This window comes from Barbus barbus, assembly GCF_936440315.1.
Source record: "Barbus barbus genome assembly, chromosome: 15".
Taxonomy (NCBI): Eukaryota; Metazoa; Chordata; class Actinopteri; order Cypriniformes; family Cyprinidae; genus Barbus; species Barbus barbus.
This window is the reverse complement of record NC_136743.1, coordinates 2,282,501-2,303,211: the sequence shown is the minus strand read 5'-3', so window position 1 is coordinate 2,303,211 and position 20,711 is coordinate 2,282,501. Positions and strand designations below refer to the sequence as shown.

Genomic DNA, 20,711 nt, shown 5'->3' with positions numbered 1-20,711 from the left:
ATATTGGCAGCTCAATTGACCCTTTTGCCGGGAGTTTGATTAACAGGCAGTCTGACATATTATAACGCCGAAAAACAAACCAGACAGGAGAATAAATTAAATTGAACTTGAACAATGGTGTGTATTGACATCGTTTCACGGTTGAAACAAGGTACCTTCTGATGTTCATTCATGTTTATTTCGTGCTATGACTAGTAAAGATGAAGAGATGATCAGTTCATGTGCTGCTTGAACTGAGGCGCTACAGCGATCTGTCATGACATGTTAAAGAGCCACAAAACAGTATTTGCTGTTTGAATTTCTTTAAAAAATGACCAAATTTGAACACTGAGACTTTGCTTCATACTAAAAGTAACCAGCTCTGCCTTGTCTGTCAGTGTCCTCTTTGCTCTGTGTTGTATTTTTCAATGCATGAGAACATGATGCGAGTCATAAAAGTGCCATGGTTTGTCGTACGTAGCAACAGTAACTAAGGGGGGGGGTCTTTGCGGAAGGTCAATTTAGAGTAGGTGGAGGTTGCTGGCTCAGGTTCTGAGATGACAACATGAATATCTTTCTTATAGTTGAAAATGACATCTGGAGTTTATGCTAGACTGCAGGGTCAGAATTAACATGCTGCCTATAGTGAGCGTTTATTTTACTTTGCTTGGTAGTATAATCTGGTAAAATAGATTAAAATAGTTATTAATAAATTACTAATGAATGCATAATTACCAAACTAAAATTACATGCTCTGAAGTATTTTTTTTTTCTCATATTGTACAAAGATTAAACATAAACAGTCTGAAATGAACAGTCTCGCGTCTTTAAATGTAAAAAGTTTTAAAAACGATGTGTAATTAATATTTTATTGATTAATTATTAATAATAAAGAATAATAAAATAAAAAATAATAAAGTTAATTACTATTATTATTATTATATATTTGTAAAATAATTTAAAATAAGAATCTGAATCACGTTTCTGAATCTTTGTGTATTTCCAGGTGTACGTTTTAAATCCCAGATTTCTGAGTTTGCATGTCAGTCTGTGAGTCTGAGCTGAATTCAGTCATGTTGTCGTGTTGTTTTCTGAACACACACTCACTTGTTTTCTGTGTGTTTGTGTGTGTCGTAGGGAACAGCCCATCTTCAGCACTCGAGCTCATGTGTTCCAGATCGATCCCGCCACCAAACGCAACTGGATCCCGGCCAGCAAGCATGCGGTCACCGTCTCCTTTTTCTACGACGCTAACAGACACGCCTACCGCATCATCAGCGTGGGCGGGACCAAGGTGAGTGGCTTTCTCCGGTTTACAGCCTGTATGTTCTGAAGCACAGGCTGGAAATCTGTGCATTTGTAAATTGTCTTTATTTTTCATATAAAAAATTTACATTTGAATTGCCAAATTTTAAAAAAAGAAAAATAGCAATATATTAGGCAACATACATTTACATTTAAGCATTTGGCAGATGCTTTTATCAAAAGCAATTTGCATTGCATTCAAAATGCATGACTATGTATTATGTATATGTATAAAGGAATGCACATAGTGTATGAAACTTAATTTTTTTTATTTACAATACAGTTTCAAAGCAACTTAATGTTCTAAAATTAATTATTTATAAAGGAAAAATCCATTTCAGCTGTAAAGCAACTCTACTGAAAACAATAGTGTCATAATTCAGATCAATTCAGTTCAATAACGGTGTCAATGTTGCAAATGGTATTAATTATGAAACAAACCAGGGTCATTATAATTAACTAAAATTAAAACCATTAAATAACATTTCCATTACTTCAAATAAAATAAATGTTAACTGAAATCAAAGTACATAAAATTAAGGCAACATTTCTCCTTTTAATTTAGTTTAACTTGATGTTCTAAATTAACTAAAACTGAATTAAAAATTATATACACGCATATAAAAAACAACAACTACAAAAAAAGCAACAAAATTGCTAAAACTTAAACTAAAATTAAAATGGAAGATATAAAAACCTTTTAAATATTAATTTAAAACTGTAATATTATCTTAGTGATACTAAAGCATCACTGAAACAAATTCAATTTCAGATGTAAAGCTCTACAGAAGTAAATAATGCCATTATTCAATTAAATTCAGTTCTATAATCCATTGCGAAATCAGTTGTGAAAATAGTGTCAGTACAGTTAAATTGATAATATTACTGAATAATAATTTGACATTTAGACCTAATTATTGACTCAAGAGGGAGATTGTGCTTGATATCACTTCATTTTGTATTCACACTGGAAATGGAATTTGTAATAAAGTGCATTGCGTAGTGCGAAACTGCATTGCACTTAATGTTCTCTGCTTGTTTATTGCATATTTTGTCAAATGTGTGTCATCATGCTATTCAGTGCATGTGCATACTGTACTCATGTTGCACAGACTGCACACTAGCAGCATGCCGTAGGTTTTGCAGAAAGCCTCTCGTGGTTATCATCAGTGCAGTATGCCAGGAAATCCACCCGACTGCAGCGGCGTAACACAATAAACATCACTGTCAGCTACAAGCTTTTAGATGGTGATTATTGAGTCCATGTGATTTAGAGCCGAACGAAATACTCCCCGGGAGAGGATTTACACTGGAGTGAGGTTTAAGAGCTCAACACCTGATATCAGAGCGAGCGAGAGGGGAGTTGAGTGCAGGAAAACTCCCGCATCGGTGCGGAGCTGCATGACTTGCATCCTGTCGGGATAATCGATACTCATTGATGGAGCGAATCAGAGCTGTCTAACCGCTCCACCGGAGACGCTGATCGAAGGAGGAAAGACAGCAGCTCGCAGACAACCTTGAGTCACTATGATAGTCTCAGAGAAACAGTTTGCAGATTGTTCCGGTCATGCACCGCCCACTTAGACAGCTTCTGATTGACATGTGAAGTGACCAATGACAGCTTGTTTTGCTTGTTTGTGCTGTTCAGGTTAATATGGAAGCTTGTTTCTGATATGGGATAAAACATATTTTTAAGAAAAAGGTCATTGCTGCTTTATCTCACAATTCCATAAACATAGAATTGTGAGATATAAACTGAGAATTAATATCTCACAGTTTGGTCTTTTCCTCTCGGAAATGCAAATTCGTATAAGTTTATTGTGTACAAGAATTGTGAATTACTTTTTTTTTGTTTTTTATGTGGGAGGGGGGGCAATTGAGATATGAACTCATAATTGTAAGTAAAAAAAGTCAGAATTCTGTTTATATTTGGCGTCTGAGTTTATATCTTCCAATCCTGAGAAAAAAAGTTTAAACAGTAATATTGTGAAATATTCTTACAATTGAAAATAACATTTTTCTCTATGAATCTGTTAAAATGTAATTTATTGTGATTCAAAGCTGAATTTTCAGCTACTCCAGTCTTCAGTGTCACATGATCCTTCAGAAATCATTCTAATATGCTGATATATATAATAAACATGTCTGATTATTATCGATGATGAAAACGGTTGTGCTGCCCAATATTTTTTGTGGAAACGGTGATAGATTTGATTTTTAGTGTAAACACACTTCTCATGCATTGGTATTTAACTTCACCTCTCTGAACTGTTGGCCATTTCATCTTCTCGCACAATGATATCAGCGTTCGTATTAAACTCATGAATGGAGCAGATTGTCCTCACCGAAGCCTGTAAATCTCAGTTGTTGCTGGATTACTGGAGTGTCTCGGCTTCATCCAACACCTCAAACTGACCCACATTTGGATTCAGGAGGACCTCACTGTCACGAGTCCAGTGCTGCCATTATTCCTGCGGTCACCGTGGTAATCTGCAGTCACATGACTCCTGCTGTCAGGAGGAACAGGAGTCATTAGAGAGCAGAGAGAATAAAACAATAAGCCATGCGAGACGCAATAAACCACAGTTCAGCACAAAGCAGAAGAGCTACAACACCAGAATCATGGTGAATGACCTCTTTTGTGAAACTCCAATATGATATAAAAAATCTTTTAACAGTATTTTAGTATCTTAACAGACTGTGTGTGTGCGTGTGTATATATGTATTTTTGTTTTTTAAGAAATAAATGTTTTTATTATTCAGCTAATTCAATTAAATTACATTAAATTAAAGGATTAAAATGGTCAGAGAATCCTGAAAGATAATGTCTGTATACAGTACATTAAAGTTATTTTGTGGCCAGTAAAGATATTAATGCTTCAATTCAGCAGTGATGGATTAAATTGATCAAAAGTGACATTAAAGACATAAAATCACTAAAGATTTCTATTTAATCTAAATAATTGATAATAATCAGCAAATCAACATAGAATGATTTCTGAAGGATCATGTGACACTGAAGACGAGTAATGATGCTGAAAATTCAGCTTTGATCACAGGAATAAATTTGCATTTTATATTTTCACATAGAAAACAGCGATTTTACATTGTAATAATATTTCACAATTTTACTGTTTTTTCTGTATTTTTGATTACATAAATGAAGAAAAAAGACTTGATTTTAGAGACAGAATCATTTATAAGCGCCTCTATTGGTCTCTCTAGTTGTACTTTTGCTTCATCATGATGGCTTGAAGTGTTGTGATCATCTTTGTGCAGCTTTATTGGTTTGTTCAAATTAAAAAAAAAAAAAAAAAAGGTTCATTTCCGATATTTATGATACATTCAATGTGTCATATGACGTGTTTATCATCGCAGACTCTCTCAGTTATTAGATTTCATGTTTTACACTCTCTCAGGGGTCATAAGTGTGGCTCCAGTCAGACTGTTAACCTGAACGATTGCGGTTTAGGCTTCAGTATTTATTACAGATCTTCTATTTAAAGCTGCATGAAAAGCTTACACCAACTTGTGCTACAGTATTTTTATTTATTAATGTTTAACTTCTTTATACACACTCATACTTCAAATACTATCCCAAACAGCAAAACATAATATCAACAGTTTGCATAAACTTGCATCATGTTTGCAGAATCAGAATCAGAATGAGCTTTATTGGCCAGGTACGTTTACACATACGAGGAATTTGTTGTAGTGACAGAAGCTCTACAGTGCAACAGAAAGACAGCAACAGGACAGGACACAGATAATAAAAGAATAATATACAAATAGGCAATGTACAAAACAGCAAAAACACAATATATAATATAGACCATTATGTGTGTACAGGTCTGATATGTGCAAATTTGAAATGAAAAAATAAGTATGTGTGGTGAATAAATGTATAATAGTGTTGTGTGTTCCACGTTTATTGTTGAGTGTTCATGAGATGGATTGCCTGAGGGAAGAAACTGTTCCTGTGTCTGGTCGTTCTGGTGCTCAGAGCTCTGTAGCGTCGACCAGACGGTAACAGTTCAAAGAAGGAGTGTGCTGGGTGTGAGGGGTCCAGAGTGATTTTACCAGCCCTTTTGCTCACTCTGGATGAGTACAGTTCTTGGAGAGTGGGGAGGGTTGTACCAATGATTCGCTCAGCAGTCCGGACTACCCTCCGTAGTCTTCTGAGGTCAAATTTGGTAGCTGAGCTGAACCAGACAGTTATTGAAGTGCAGAGGATGGATTCAATGATGGCGGAGTAGAACTGTTTCAGCAGCTCCTGTGGCAGGTTGAACTTCCTCAGCTGGTGAAGGAAGTACAGCCTCTGGCTGACCTGCCGCACGTCATCTTCGCTGATCTGAATTGCAAGTGTGGGGGAGAGGGGGGTTGCTGGAGGTGGGGTTAATGGTTGTTCAGGACGGGTGTGGGGTGTTTTTTCCGACCTGCAGTAGAACTCATTCAGGTCGTCTACCAGTTGTTGATTCTCCAAAGTGCTGGGGGATGGTGTCTTGTAAGTGGTGATATCTTTCATACCTTTCCACACTGAAGCAGGATCACTGGAAGAGAATTTGTTCCTTAGCTTGCCAGAATAATTCCACTCTGATCTCCTTTTCCAGTGTGTATTTGGCATGTTTATACAAGACTTTATCCCCCTTTCTGTAAGCATCTTCTTTGGCCTGACGGAGCTGTCTGAGTTTTGCAGTGAACCATGGTTTGTCATTGTTGTAAGTTAGATGAGTCTTGGTAGGAATGCACATATCCTCACAGAAACTGATATAAGATGTTACAGTCTCTGTGAGCTCGTCCAGATAGTTTGCAGCAGCTTCGAAAACAGTCCAATCAGTGAGAGAGAAACAGGCTTGTAGATCCCGCTCTGTTTCATTAGTCCATCTTTTAACAGTTTTTATTACTGGTTTTGCAGATTTAAGTTTCTGCCTGTAGGTCGGAATAAGATGAACCAAACAGTGATCAGAGAGTCCTAAAGCTGCTCGTGGGACAGAGTGATATGCATCCTTTATCGCTGTGTAACAGTGATCCAATATATTACTGTCTCTGGTGGGACATGTGATGTGCTGTCTGTATTTTGGCAGTTTGCAGATTTGCTTTATTAAAGTCCCTGAGAATGATTAAAACAGAGTCCGGGTGTTGTTGCTCTGTGTCTGTGATCAGATCAGTGAGTTTCTGTAAAGCTGTGCTCAGGTGCGCTTGCGGTGGAATGTAGACACTCACGAGAATGAACAAACAAATCACCCACGGCGAGTAGAACAGCTTGCAGTTAATCAAGAGCATTTCTGAACAGCACATCTTCTTTAACACAGTTACATCTGTACACCACCTCTCAGTGATGTAAAAGCACATCCCGCCGCCGTGTGATTTCCCCATTGATTCTGCGTCGCGATCTGCTCTGATCAGCTGGAAGTTAGCCAGATGTAGCATGCTGTTTGGTATGTCGCCATTCAGACAGATTTCCGTGAAACACAAAGCAGCAGAGTTAGAAAAATCCTTTTTTGTCCAGGAGAGCAGAAGGAGTTCATCCGTTTTGTTGGGTAGAGAGCGGAGATTCGCCAGATGGATGCTAGGCAATGCCGTTCTAAATCCGCGCTGACGAAGCTTCACAAGCACGCCGGCTCACTTGACCAGAGCTACGGCTCCGCCAAATACAATGCCCAGCAAAACGTCCGAATAATCAAAATCCGGTAAAAGATTTTGTGGTGTGTTCTGCTGAATGTTCAGCAGGTCATCCCTGGTAAAAACCGATCATATCTGAAATAGATGTTATTAGAGCCGTAATGGTTCTAAATCTTCCTGTTGAGATGGGAATAATGTTTATGTTTTATGTAAACAGTGCTTTACAAATACTTGCATCACAAACCTTTCTGTTATTCTTGCACATGTCGTGTAAAAGTTACCCGATTTTATGACGTTTTTGAACTTTAACTTAAAGGGATAGCCCACCAAAAAATGAAAGTGATCGTATTTAAATCACGCTCATGTTATTCCAAACCTGTATTCGTTTCTCTCTTCTGTTAAACACAAAAAAGGTATTTTAAAAGATGTTGGTAACCAAACATTTGATGGTAGCCACTGACTTCCATAGTATTTTTTCCATGGAAGTCAATGGGTACCGTCAACGCCAAATCTGGTTTTGTGTTCTTTTAAATGGGTGCTTATTCAGAATTTTCTTCAATTGACATCCTCTCTTTTGACAGGCGATCATCAACAGCACAGTCAGCCCCAACATGACGTTCACAAAGACATCTCAGAAGTTCGGTCAGTGGGCGGACAGCAGAGCGAACACTGTCTATGGCCTCGGATTCGCCACGGAGCAGCAGCTGCACCAGGTGTGAACGTCAGGACAATAATGTCTTCCTTAAAGGAGACCTATTATGCCTATTTTTACAATATGTAATATAAGTCTCTGGTGTCCCCAGAATGTATCTGAGAAGTTTCAGCTCAAAATATCCCACAGATCATTTATTATATCATTTTAAAAATGCCTATTTTGAGTGAAAGCAGAAACACACTGTTTTGATTATCATGTCTATCGCTTAAATCATGCATTTTAAACCATATTAGTTTAAACATCAGATATACAGTTTTCTGAGCGCACACATCCGAAGCGAACGCACAGAAAGCGGCTGTCACACGGCATGTGAGTGCTAAGCTAGGTTCTCTTTCAATTTCTTATTGCGCTTATGTCTGTGATGGTAAACAGCTGGCAAAGAAATTGCATGTTTATATTAGATCTGTGTGGCAGCAGCATAATATACAGTAAATAAATGAATAAATCCACTGCTCTTTTGTCTCCGAGGCTGTGACTCTAAACAGTGATCTGTGCTCATCTCTGCAGCCGAAGACAGAAAAGTTAGCATGCTTTGCTCGAACGTTCGCCACAGCGTTAGATCTGGTACACCGCTTGCGAAAACACAATGGTGGCGCTGTGGGTGGAAATTTGCAGAATAAGGGGTGGTAATATTATAACAAGATCCCCTTTCTACGTCACGGGGGTAGCGAAATCTGAGCGGCTTGTTTTTTTACAAGCTTGCAGAGAAAGGCCTACCAAAAAAATTTACTCGTCTGTGCTTTTTCACGTTTCCTGGGTTGGATTGATGCACCGGGACCCGATTATAGCACTTAAACACAGAAAAAGTCAGATTTTCATGATATGTGACCTTTAATGGCCCATTTATAGAGAAATTACACAATGCATTGTCTCTGTGCAAGTACATGAATGCAAATGCTTCCAATTAAATTAAGAAGGTGGAAAAATCCAACATAATATAGTTTTACACAGACATGTTTGCAAATACTTGCATCACCTCTTATATAAAACAGCACTGTGTGTTTTTGTTGCAGTTTGCCGAGCGTTTTAAAGAGGTGAAGGAAGCTACGCGTCTGGCCAGAGAAAAATCACAGGACAAGATGGAGCTGAGCAACGCAGCTCTCAGTATCGCAGCGCCTCAGGTGTGACATCATTTATTTTGCATACAATATGTATACATAACCAGTCTGGGGTGGTACAGAAATCTTCATTATTTGAATATAAAAATGTGATTGACTATAAAGTATTGGACTGTTTTAGTGCCTAAAACACAACTGAATACAATTAATTTATACGAAATTGTAATTGAGATATTTGTGAATTAGATCAAGTAATGCTGAGAATATGACAACTTATGTATTTTTCCCCACCTCCAGATATTTTAATAAAGGGGCTCACTATAGCTTTATTGCTCAGTCAGCTTGGTTCTGGTTCTCAAAACCCCCAAAAGCTTGTTCTCCATCCTTGCATACTCATTGATGAGACATGCAGATAGTAATAAGAATTGCTTAATAAAAAATTAATAAATAAAAAAGGACGGAAGTCAACAGCACTTAAATGCCAGAATGTAAAATTAGTTATTTTATGCATTTAAATGGTTTCATTTTCGTTTGTACTTTACAAATTAAAAATTAAAAAATAATGCATGTTTTCTATAAGTACACTGTGTTCATTTTCTTGTGCATTAAATTACAAAAAAAACAAAGAACATCAGCTTGTGCCTTATATTGTGATCTCGAATTGCACAATATTTTAGTACATGATGCATTTGAGAGACGTTCTTTAATGTGATGCTATAGCCTACATACATGAATGCACTAATCACCTTTTTGGTAATTTTCATGACTTAACTGAACAGAACTGCATTGCATGCTCATAGTTTCTTGCACGCATTATTTATGATGAAGTAAGAGTGTGCGCCTTATATTTACGTAAAGTTGAAGAGTGTGCACTGTAAAGCCTAACAATATCTCATAAGACCGCAGTTCACTGTTGTTCTACTGAGGCTAACTTGGCACATGTTCCTTTTCCTTTTGACTTGCGCCTGGCACTGAGGCGAAGTTGAAGTGCGTGTCTGAAAAGTCTCCTGTTTGATGTAGTCATAAAGAGATTATGGCGGTTCCGCGTCTTAATAAATGCATTTCTTGTCAAAAAAAAAAAGGGACAAAAACTGCAGTTGTGAGTAGGGTGGCCAAGCTTAGGTCAGTGGTGGCCACGGCCACCCCCTGGCTCCGCCCCTGCCCTGGCAGCCAAACAACATTCTAGAAGCCTTGTGATACATTTACATTTAGTCATTTAGCAGAGGCTTTTATCCAAAGCGACTTACAAATGAGGACAATAGAAGGAATTTATTGTTTAACTCTACATTAAAGCTGCATAGCAACCCTGACACTGATAAAACTTTAGCAGCTGCATCCTGGCAATCACCCAACATTCTAGAAGCCTGGCAACACATTGCAGACACTACTTAGAAACTACATAGCAACATCCTAACAACCATTCCCAACATTTTAGCAGCTGCATAGCAATGCCCTAGCAATCACCCAACATTCTAGAAGCCTGGCAACACATTCCAGCCACTCCTTAGAAACCACATAGCAACATCCTAATAACCACTCACAGCACTGTAGCAGCTGCATAGCAACACCTTAGCAACCACCCAATATTCTAGAAGCCTGGAAACACATTGCAACCACTCCTTAGAAACCACATAGCAACATCCTAATAACCATTCACAACATTTTAGCAGCTGCATAGCAACGTCCTGGTAACCCTGGCGCCCACAACACTTTATCAACTCCATGACAACGCTCTGGCAATGGTCCATAGCCACCTAGCTTTATTCGTCTTTCTGTAGTTTCTGCTCTTCATCTGACAGATCTTGTGTGTGTGGTAAGTGAAGTGTTACTGTAATCCTAGAGCAGCATGAGCTGGGTCATTCGTCTCACTGGGAAGTGAGAGGAGAACTAGGACAGTGATAAAATTATCCGGAGCCGTCCTGTTCGCGCTCTGCCAGTGTCTGTCTTCTCGTATGATATTGAGCTGCTGGTCTTTTCAGGTCAGCAGGCTGTTGAAGAGCCTTTAGAGACGCAGACCTCTCGACATCCTGACGAGAGCCGTTCCTTCTGCTGTTCACACTTATTTCTGCTCAGTCCACTTCCGTTTAGATTTTGTCCGCATCTGTTCTCGTTACACAGGATCTGAGAGGACTGAATCAAGCTTCAGCAACAGAATGCATTCGTCAGTCCTGTTTCAGTGTTAAACATTGTTGCATTCACACACAGTTTGGTTATAAACCAGAGTGACACCTGAAATCTAGATACGATCAAGATTCACTACTGAATTTTGCGCATGAGTCTAGTTGATTATTACCTAAATGGGATTTTAGGCTTGATTTGGATTTTGGACTGGTGTCAAAGATTTAAGTGTTACTCGTTCATACAGACCATAGTTTAGTCTTGCTCCTGTTGTGAGAAAGAGAATTTGAGAGTTGCAAATACTGTAGTCAATCTCAAACACTGTGAGACTTTATTCAATTGCAATCAAACCGGAGTGACACTTATACTGCACATGCTCAGTAGAGTTCTCTAGGTCGAATGAAGTGAGGTCATTTCAGTAATAAAATAGTTTTAATGCATTAAAGTTTCTAATTCTCAAATTTCCTGCATTTTTTCTGCTGTCTGAAGATTTGATAACATTGATTTTAATCTCGTGCTTGTAGGGTTTCACTGAGGGGAAATTGTACTAGCTATGAAATAAAATTGTATGAATATTAAAAAGATTGAATCTTTAAAATATATTGTATATAAATGGTTTATTTTTTTAGATTTAATTCAAGCAAAGAGGCTTTTTGATATTTATAGTTTTAGTTAACTATAACTATCAGCTGGTCAATTTAAGTACTGTTTATAACCATTAAGTTAATTATATTTATTTGAGATGAATTGGCTGTGTTTTCAAGTGTTACGTTTGCCCTCAACCGCTATAACATTGACTGAAAATATCTCAATAATTTGATCTAATTTTTAATCTATTTGCTTGTCACTAAATGTTTCTTATGCAAAAGATGGCAGGTAGATTTGTAGAAGCAGCATGTAAAAACGCCACCGATCTCCCCCACACATGATAAATGATGGGAATGACTGTATCTCTTATGGTTTTCTCTCAATGCTTTCAATCCGGATGCTGTCAGTTCTCTCAGGTGAGTTTGACATTCTCTCCCGCGCACGTCAGCATGAGCGCCGCGGTGTGATTCAGAGTTTTGTGGGAATTTAAGCAGCCACTGTTGATGTAGTAAAGGGGGTTTGTGCTTTATCACACTCTAACACACACATCACGTGTCCCTCGAGCTCAGAAATCAGCTGACTCCCACAGTCAACCCTGGAGCATCATCTGCCACTGCAGGAGCGAAATCAGGTCATTTTCACTCGAGACAGAGACAGGCGGGCTTCACCTTCACCAGAAAACAATCATATTTCATTCCTGTGAATGTTGAAATGAAGTAAAATAACAAGTGGAAATAATGACTTACAATGACAATTGAAAACTGTATTTTAATAAATTAATTGCTGGTTTATTTGTAATTATAGAATTCTGCTCATTATGGTGAATTTGCTCTCCTTTTATTATTGCAAGACCGAGAATGTCGTTATGTATTTAAACTCACCTGCTGAAACCTGGGTCACTCATCAGCAGTGCCATTTGTAATTGAAAATGTGTATTTATCATTTCGTTTAAAAACATTAGTAATGAACTTTAAAGAAATCATGTTTCCCCAGCTTGGGCTCAAAATACCTAGACTGCAACCCAACATGGATATTGGAGGACCATCATATGGGCATGCGTCTACTTCAATATTCAGATTAGTGCGATTTTGTTTATTTTTAATTGATTTATTTTTAATGTATTTATTGTGAATTTATATATAAGGTCCATATATATTTGGACATATATTTTTATTTGATTTTAGCTGCTATATATTCAAGTTACAGTTATATAGTGAATATGGGCTTAAAGTGCACACTCTGAGCTTTAATTTGAGCGTATTCACATCACAACTGGAAAGGTTAAGGAATTACAGCTCTTCCCCCCTTTTTCAAGGGACCATAAGTAATTGGACAATTGACTCAAAAGCTGTTTCATGGACAGCCGTGGGCTATTCCTTTATTATTTCTACATCAATTAAGCAGGTAAAGTTCTGGAGTTGATTTTAAGTGCACCATTTGCATTTGGAAGTTGTTGCTCAGACCCATCAGAGAGATAGCATGCAGGAACATTAAGAGCGGCCACATCAACAGTTTGATACATTCTGAGAAAAAAAGACCACACTGGTGAGCTCAGCAACATAAAAAGCCCTGGACGTCCACAGAGGACACCAGTGGTGGATGATTGGAGAATCCTCTCCATTGTGAAGAAAAACCATTTCACAACATCCAGCCAAGAGAAGAACACACTCCAGGAGGCAGACGTGTCTGCAATCAAGAGAAGACTTCACCAGAGCAAAATACAGAGGGTTCACCACAAGGTGCAAACAAGGCCAAAAGCCAGAGCACTTCTGGTAAAGCATTCTGTGGATGGCTGAAATTAAGATCAACCTGTACCAGAATGACTGGAAGAAAAAAGTATGTAGAAGGCTTGGAGCAGCTCATGATCAAAGCACACAACATCATCTGAGAAACATGGAGCAGTGTGATGCATGAGCTGCATGGCTTCAGTGGCTCTGGGTTACTGGTGATTAGTGATGATTAGACAGAAACAGCCAGATCAATTCTGAAGTGTATATACTGTCTGCCCAGATTCAGTCAAATGCAGCAAAGCTGATTGGGCGGCGCTTCTTAGAACAAAAGGGCGATGACCCACAGCAAAAGCAACCCAGGAGTTTTTGAAGGTAAAAAAGTGGAATATTCTGCAATGGCCGAGTCAATCTCTTGATCTCAACCCGACTGAGCTCCATTTCACTCGCTGAAGACAAAACCAAAGGCCCACAAACAAACAACAAATGATGTTTTATTAAGAAAGTTCGGGAGGAGCACGCTCAGATAATTAACCTAATTAACATGAGGGGAACACAATCAGTAATCAACCCTGTTAACAAGATAAGAGGTAGAGGTGTGTGTGTATATATACACAGCAGATTTACCTCTGTTCCTTGACAGTTTTCCAGCATCCCTCTTACAACTATTCCTGTCCTAACCTGTAGGGAGTGGGGTACTCTGGGTTTGGGCCAAAGTTCCGAGCTCGGAGCCCTCCCCTCGGACAGCACGCCAAATACGCATAAACTCCATAGAGTTCCAGACTAAAGCCAGTTAAAATGAACATTTTATTTATGATTATATTTATTTGTCCAATTACATTTGAGCTCTTGAAAATGGAGGGACTGTGTCTAAAAATTGTTGTAATTCCTAAGCTTTTTATGTTATATTTTTGTTCAACCCCGTGAATTAAAGGGGTCATATGATGTGATTTCAAGTTTTCCTTTCTCTTTGGAGTGTTACTAGCTGTTTGTGCATAGATAAGATCCCTGAAGTTGCAAAGACTAAAGTCTCAAAACCAAAGAGATATTCTTTATCAAAGTTAAGACTCTGCCATGCCCTCCTAAAACAGCTAATTTAAACGCCCTGACTACATCACAGTGTGGGAAGATTTGCATAAAACCGCCCAAATGTTTACGCAAAGAAAGGGGTGTGATTTTTATTCTCGCTGTAGTGTTGTTGCCGCCGGCACCTTGTCCTGGAGACGCTGTTTCTAATTGTGAAAGCAAAACTACTTTGTTTGGGCTTCCAAAAGAGGACACAACTAGAAATCAGTGGTTAAGTTGTGTTTACAACACTGTTCCAGAACAGTTCAACCCAATATTAGAGTGTGTGCAGCGCATTTTACGCAGGATTATTTCCTGAACCTGGCAGGTGAGTAGCGTAACATTTCCGTCTCACGCTTGAGGTATTTGGCCAATCACAACACACTAGATAGCTGGCCAATCAGAGCACGCCTCGCTTCTCAGAACTTTGTAAAAATCGGTGCGTTTCAGGAAGGCGGGGCATAGAGGAGCAACAATAATGTACAGTAGCGGTCGGCAAAAGGCGGCCCGCTGGGCAAAACTGGTCCGCCAGCAATAATATCTGGTCCGCGCCCTCAGCCAGATTATTTTGATAGCGGCTGGTTCTGAAATAGATCTGTCATGACAGCAACAGTTACTCACAATCAGAGTATGTGAGCGGAGTGGGGAGCGGTGTGATTTTGACTGCAACGAAGAGCGAATTGTTTAAAAGTCGGAGCGTCATGGTTTTCACTCGCTCCAAGAGCACTCCACCACCGCTCCATCACGAGTACAATTCATGCCAACAGCCCGTAATGTATCTGCATATTTAACAAGAATTCACGTTAAACATATTTTGCTAGCTAGATAGAAAAGGATCACTCAAATCAGAAAGAATGTGAAGGCTATGATGACTGCAGTGGACATGAGCGGGACGTTATATTTCTCAAGGAATTTATTTGTTCCTTCTGAATATTTTCAGCTGACAGCTGACTTTTTTTTTTCTCAGAATTGCGAGTTAAAAAGTAAATTCTGAGAAATAAAGTCAGAACTGAAATATAAACGCAATTGTGACTTTCTCAGAATTATGAGATATAAACACGCAATAACCTTTTTTTTTTTATTTTATTCAGTGGCGGAAACGGGCTTCCATAGAACTGAGATATTTGAAACATACTGAAATACTTTAGACGTGGAGCGGTGTTTCTGATATCAGTGAGAGCGGAGTGATTATTAATAAATGCTCGGAGCGCGGAGGGGAAATTGTTGACGCTCACATACTCTGATCGGACGCCACCAGACTATGACTGTCGCGGGATTTTACACAGAGTAACAGCTCACTACCAGTTACAAAATACACTGTAACAGTCAGTCACAGGCAATTCTGCTTGCATTCCTCATTAATATTTTAAATGATCCTTTGACTATGTTCTGGCTCGCCATCTAGTGGTGAAATGTTTTTTTTTTTGGCCCAATGCCAAACTTACTTGCTGACCCTGATGTACAGTATGTGGTACATAATGTGTTTTTTTAACTTTAAACCACAAACACATTATATTACTCCAAATACACCAAATATTCTTATTTTTAGCAATGTCACATGACCCCTTTAAAGCTTAAAGTCTGCACTTCAATTTCATCTTGAGTGTTTAGTTTTAATTCTATTCTGGTGGCATACAGAGCCAAAATTATGAACATTGTGTCAGTGTCCAAATATATGGACCTAACTGTTTATAAAATAAACTATGCATTATATGTAATATGTATTGTGTGTATACAAAATAAGTGACATATATTTAAAATTAAATTACTCAGTTTAACTAAATGCTGTTACAGCCTTGTACAGCAGTCATGTGTGTGTGTTTATATATATATATATAGTGGTGTGAAAAAGTGTTGGCCCCCTTCCTGATTTTTTATTTTTTTATTGCATGTTTGTCACACTTTAATGTTTCAGATCATCAAACAAATTAAAATATTAATCAAAGATAACACAAGTAAACACAACATGCAGTTTTTAAATGAAGGGTTTTTTTTATGAAGGGAAAACTAAATCCAAACCCACATGGCCCTGTGTGAAAAAGTGTCTAAATATTAAAGTGTGACAAACATGCAAAAAAAAAAAAAAATCAGGAAGGGGGCCAACACTTTTTCACACCACTGTGATATATATATATATATATATAATACAATACATATTTTTTATAGGAATTTATTTAGATATTTTATACATATAATGATGTATTATAATTATTTGTGTATTTACACAATAAGTGATATATATTTGTAATTTAAATGACTCTTTATCAAAATATTGGGATCTACTCTTGAAAAATTGCAATATTTATAGTAAGCATATATGTGGAATATATAATACACAACATGTATTTTATATTTTTATCTTCATAAATTTGTTATACATTTATTCATACTGCATGTATGTGTATATATATATGACTTATTTAATGTTGTATGCACGATAAGCAATGTATATATTTAGAATTGTAATAAATTGCTATGTTCTGATAGTTTTATTGTTTGATACGCTGTTGCTTCTTTTGTGCCTATTTATCATATATTGATATTGCAATGTGCTATTACAGTTATAACAATATTAGTATCCTGTGACAGGATCACATTTCTTTCATAATATGCCAACATGATGAAAAACTATTTAAAATAAAAGTATTTAGTTTGCTTTACGTGCAAAAAAACAGTCATCTGTTGAATAATACTGGGACACAGATGGCACTGTTTATATATTATTTTTATTTATTTCTATTACTGTATATATAATGTAACACTCAGTTGTCTGTTAAAAGGATTTACCTTGAAGTCTGTCAGTGTGAGTCAGACGGAGGCTGAGCTGTCAGTGTGTGTCTGGATTCATCTGATAACAGTCGTCTTCTGTGTGTGTGTGTGTGTGTGTGTGTGTGTGTGTTGTAGGACTTGTCTGACGAGCTGCAGTCTCCTCCAGTGATGTGTGTGAACGGACCAGAGGACAAGCTCTTCCGGAGCCAGAGTGCTGACATTACTTTGTCCTCAGAGAAGGAGCGCATTAAGAAGATGCTCTCAGAGGGGTAAGACATCTGACTACACGTCCGCCTTCGCACATTTGTGGGGAAAAATTGGAGGAGGAAGAGTGTAACAGCCATTTATCACACTATAATGGGCCTTTTCCTGCCTGAAAGAGCCTATAAAATGCCCCCTAAATTCAGCTTTCCTGAGCACCAACAATTACATGTGAGTTGTTGTAGCAACTGTTCTGAACACCTTAGCAACTGCATAGCAACCACCTCCAGCACACTTGCATCTTGACGCCGAATTTCATCAACATTTCTGCATTTTTGATTCGGCCAAATCAGTTTTGAAAGGCTGAAATTATTAAACAAAGCAATTATTTTTAATTAGAGCAAGAAATATACATGAATGAACATCAGAAGGTACTAAAAGGAACAGGTCCAACTTACTGAAGTGTATAATCTCTCATGTAATCACTCAATCAGTGTTTCACCCACAGAAAGACGTCAATAAAACAGCTTCTTTTAATATCACATTTACCTCAAGAAAGTCATTTAACATCCATAAACTTATTTATCTAGAAAAAATATCTCAAGAGAGGAGTGTGTGTGTGTATATATATATATATATATATATATATATATATATATATATATATATATATATATATATATATATATATATATAACATACTTAAAAAATATATATAAAACTGCCTGCCTTCTATTCAATTTAAATGTTCATTGTTAATTTGATGAATTAATTGATTATTAAATAAACGTTATTTTTGGTTTTAGTTTTCAACTAAATAAAATTGTTATTGTAAACCATTGAGTTACTATTATGGTTTTGTTAATATTTAGAATCATTGTTTAATATAATTTTTTCTGTTTTTATTTTTTTATTAGTTAGTTTTAGTGATTTTGTTGTGTTTTTGGTCATTTTTAGTAGGTTTTTTTGTGCGTGTGTCTATATACAGTACTTTTTATTATTTTTTTTATTTTAGTTTTTAGTTATTTTGGTACATCAAGTTAAACTAAATAAAAATAAAAATAGTAAGTAGCTAAAAGTTTTTTAAAAGTTTGAATTTATTTCAGTTAACATTTATTTTATTTCAAGTTAAAATTTTTTGAATTTTAGATTTAGTTTTGCGTACCTATAATAACCCTGACATGAAAACTTAGATTTTTTACAGAGACAAGAAACCAAAATAAATTTTGGTGCATCACTAGCAAGCACCACTCACACTATAAAGATATTTACATTTTACATACAATTTTTTTTTATTTATTTAATTTTTTTGGTGGTTTTCCATCCGTGAAGCAGCTCGTCTGACACATTCAGGAGAGACGCTGTACTGATCTACCATTAGTCTGATGAGTAATAAACACACAGCATGTCCTTTCATTGGCAGCCGTTTGCTCTTGTGTTCAATCATCACAGGACTCTTTTCTAACAGGGTTGCTATGGAGAGCATCTGAATATTTCCTGTAAAAGTTACCACTCAAGAGCGTTTGTGTGTGGCGACCCTCCACTTTATTCTTAGAAACATTTCATGCTGCACAGTTTTCTCCAGTCATTTTTTGACATTATTTGTGAGCCAGAATGTGAAAACAATGGTACACATCAGGACAGTTTTAATGTGCTCTGTTTTGTTATATTCTTTGTTAGCCAAAATGTTATTTTAGTATTATTTATATACTTTTATAGTTATGTTATTTTTTTTTTAAATAAAGTTATAATTTTTTTATTTTATATTTTAATTTATACAGTCATGGCCAAAAATATCGGCACCCTTGGTAAATATGATCAAAGAAGGCTGTGAAAATTTATCTGCATTGTTAATCCTTTTGATCCTTTTTTTTTTTCTAACCTTTCATTGGATAATAAGAATTTAAAATGGGGGTAAATATCATTATGAAATAAACTTTTTTTCTCAAATACACATTGGACACAATTATTGGCACCCCTAGAAATTCTTTTGTGTAAAATATCTCTGAAATATATTCTCATTCATATTCACAATTTTGAGCACTCCAGGGTGATTATGAACATGAAATTATCCAGCCATGGCTTCCTGTTTCACAGAAATATAAATAGGAGGGAAAACAAAGCCCAAATTCCCTTAATCATCCATCACAATGAGAAAAACCAAAGAATATATTTCTGATGTGCAGCAAAAGATAATTGAGCTTCACAAATTAGTGAAGTGGCTTTAAGAGAAGAGCTAGAGCAGTGAAAATCCCCATCTCCACCATCAGGGCAATAATTAAGAAATTCTAATCAACATAAAATGTTATGAATCTGCCTGGAAGAGGATGTGTGTCTGTATCGTCCTAATGCACGGTCAGGAGGAGAGTTTGAGTGACCAAAGACTCTCCAAGGACCACAGCTGGAGAATTACAGAAAATAGTTGAGTCTCGAGATCGGAAAACCTTAAAAATGGTCAAACAGCCCCTACATCAGCACATGTTGTTTGGGAGGGTTTCAAGAAAAATTCTCCTCACTCATCCAAAAACAATCTCCAGCATATTCAGTTATCAGACACGACTGGAACTTCAAATGGGACTGGCTTCTATGGTCAGATGAAACTAAAAAATGAGCTTTTTAGCAGCAAACACTCAAGATGGGTTTGGTGAACACAGGGATAAAAAGTACCCCATGTGTACAATGAAATATACTGCTGTATTTGTGATGTTGTGGGTCTATATTTCTGCTGGAGGTCCTGGACATCTTGTTTAGACACATGGCATCATGGATTCTATCAAATACCAACAGATAAAAAATCAATAAGTGACTGGCTCTGTTAGAAATCTTATAATGGGCCATGTTTGGATCTTCCAACCGTACAATAATCCAAACACAAACCTCAAAAACAACACAAAAATGGGTCACTGAGCACAAAACCAAGCTTCTGCTGGCCATTCCAGTCCTCTGACCTGAACCCTGTAGAAAATGAGTGAGGTGGACTGAAGAGAAGAAGCACCGTCATGGAGCTGTGAATCTGAAGGATCTGGAGTGATTCTGGATGAAGGAATGGTCTCTGATCTCTTGTCAGGTGTTCTCTAACCTCATCAGGCATTATAGGAGAACATTTAGAGCTGTTAAACTGGCAAATGGAGGTTTCAAAAAGTATTGAATAAAAGGGTGCTGTTAATTGTGTCCAACGTGTATTAGAGAAAAACATTTATTTCATTATGATATTTCCTCTCATTTTAAATTCTTATTATCCAATGAAAGGTTAGATATTTGTGAATTCTTTTAATAAAAGATCAAAAGGATTAATAATGCAGATTAATTTTCACAGCCTTCTATGATCCTATTTACCAAGGGTGCCGATATTTTTGGTCATGACTGTATATTAATTTTAATTTTAGTTGTCATTTACATTTTTTAATTTTATGCAATTTTTGGTCATTTTTATTATTTTTATATATATTTAAATATTATTATATAATATTAAAGTTTTTTTTTTTCAACTGTAGATTTAGTTTAGTTTTAGTTTTTATTTAATTTAGTTTAAATTTGTTATTTAATTGAGTAATTTTAGTGCTT

At 36.8% G+C, this 20,711-nt stretch overlaps 2 protein-coding genes across 4 annotated transcripts in view; one reads left to right on the top strand and one right to left on the bottom strand.

Annotated features, from left to right (window-relative positions):
• LOC306881095 (ceramide synthase 2-like) overlaps positions 1 to 20,711 on the bottom strand; it is a 385,605-nt gene that overhangs the window by 337,814 nt on the left and 27,080 nt on the right. The gene's annotated exons all lie outside the window — the stretch shown is intronic.
• LOC306881784 (homer protein homolog 3-like) overlaps positions 1 to 20,711 on the top strand; it is a gene marked incomplete at its 3' end in the record, with an annotated part of 34,748 nt that overhangs the window by 6,953 nt on the left and 7,084 nt on the right. The window contains exons 3-7 of the mRNA XM_079436058.1: positions 1,117 to 1,273; positions 7,488 to 7,619; positions 8,635 to 8,742; positions 11,793 to 11,801; positions 17,082 to 17,215. Of these exons, the coding sequence (XP_079292184.1) occupies positions 1,117 to 1,273; positions 7,488 to 7,619; positions 8,635 to 8,742; positions 11,793 to 11,801; positions 17,082 to 17,215 (540 nt within the window). The remainder of the gene's footprint in view (positions 1 to 1,116; positions 1,274 to 7,487; positions 7,620 to 8,634; positions 8,743 to 11,792; positions 11,802 to 17,081; positions 17,216 to 20,711) is intronic.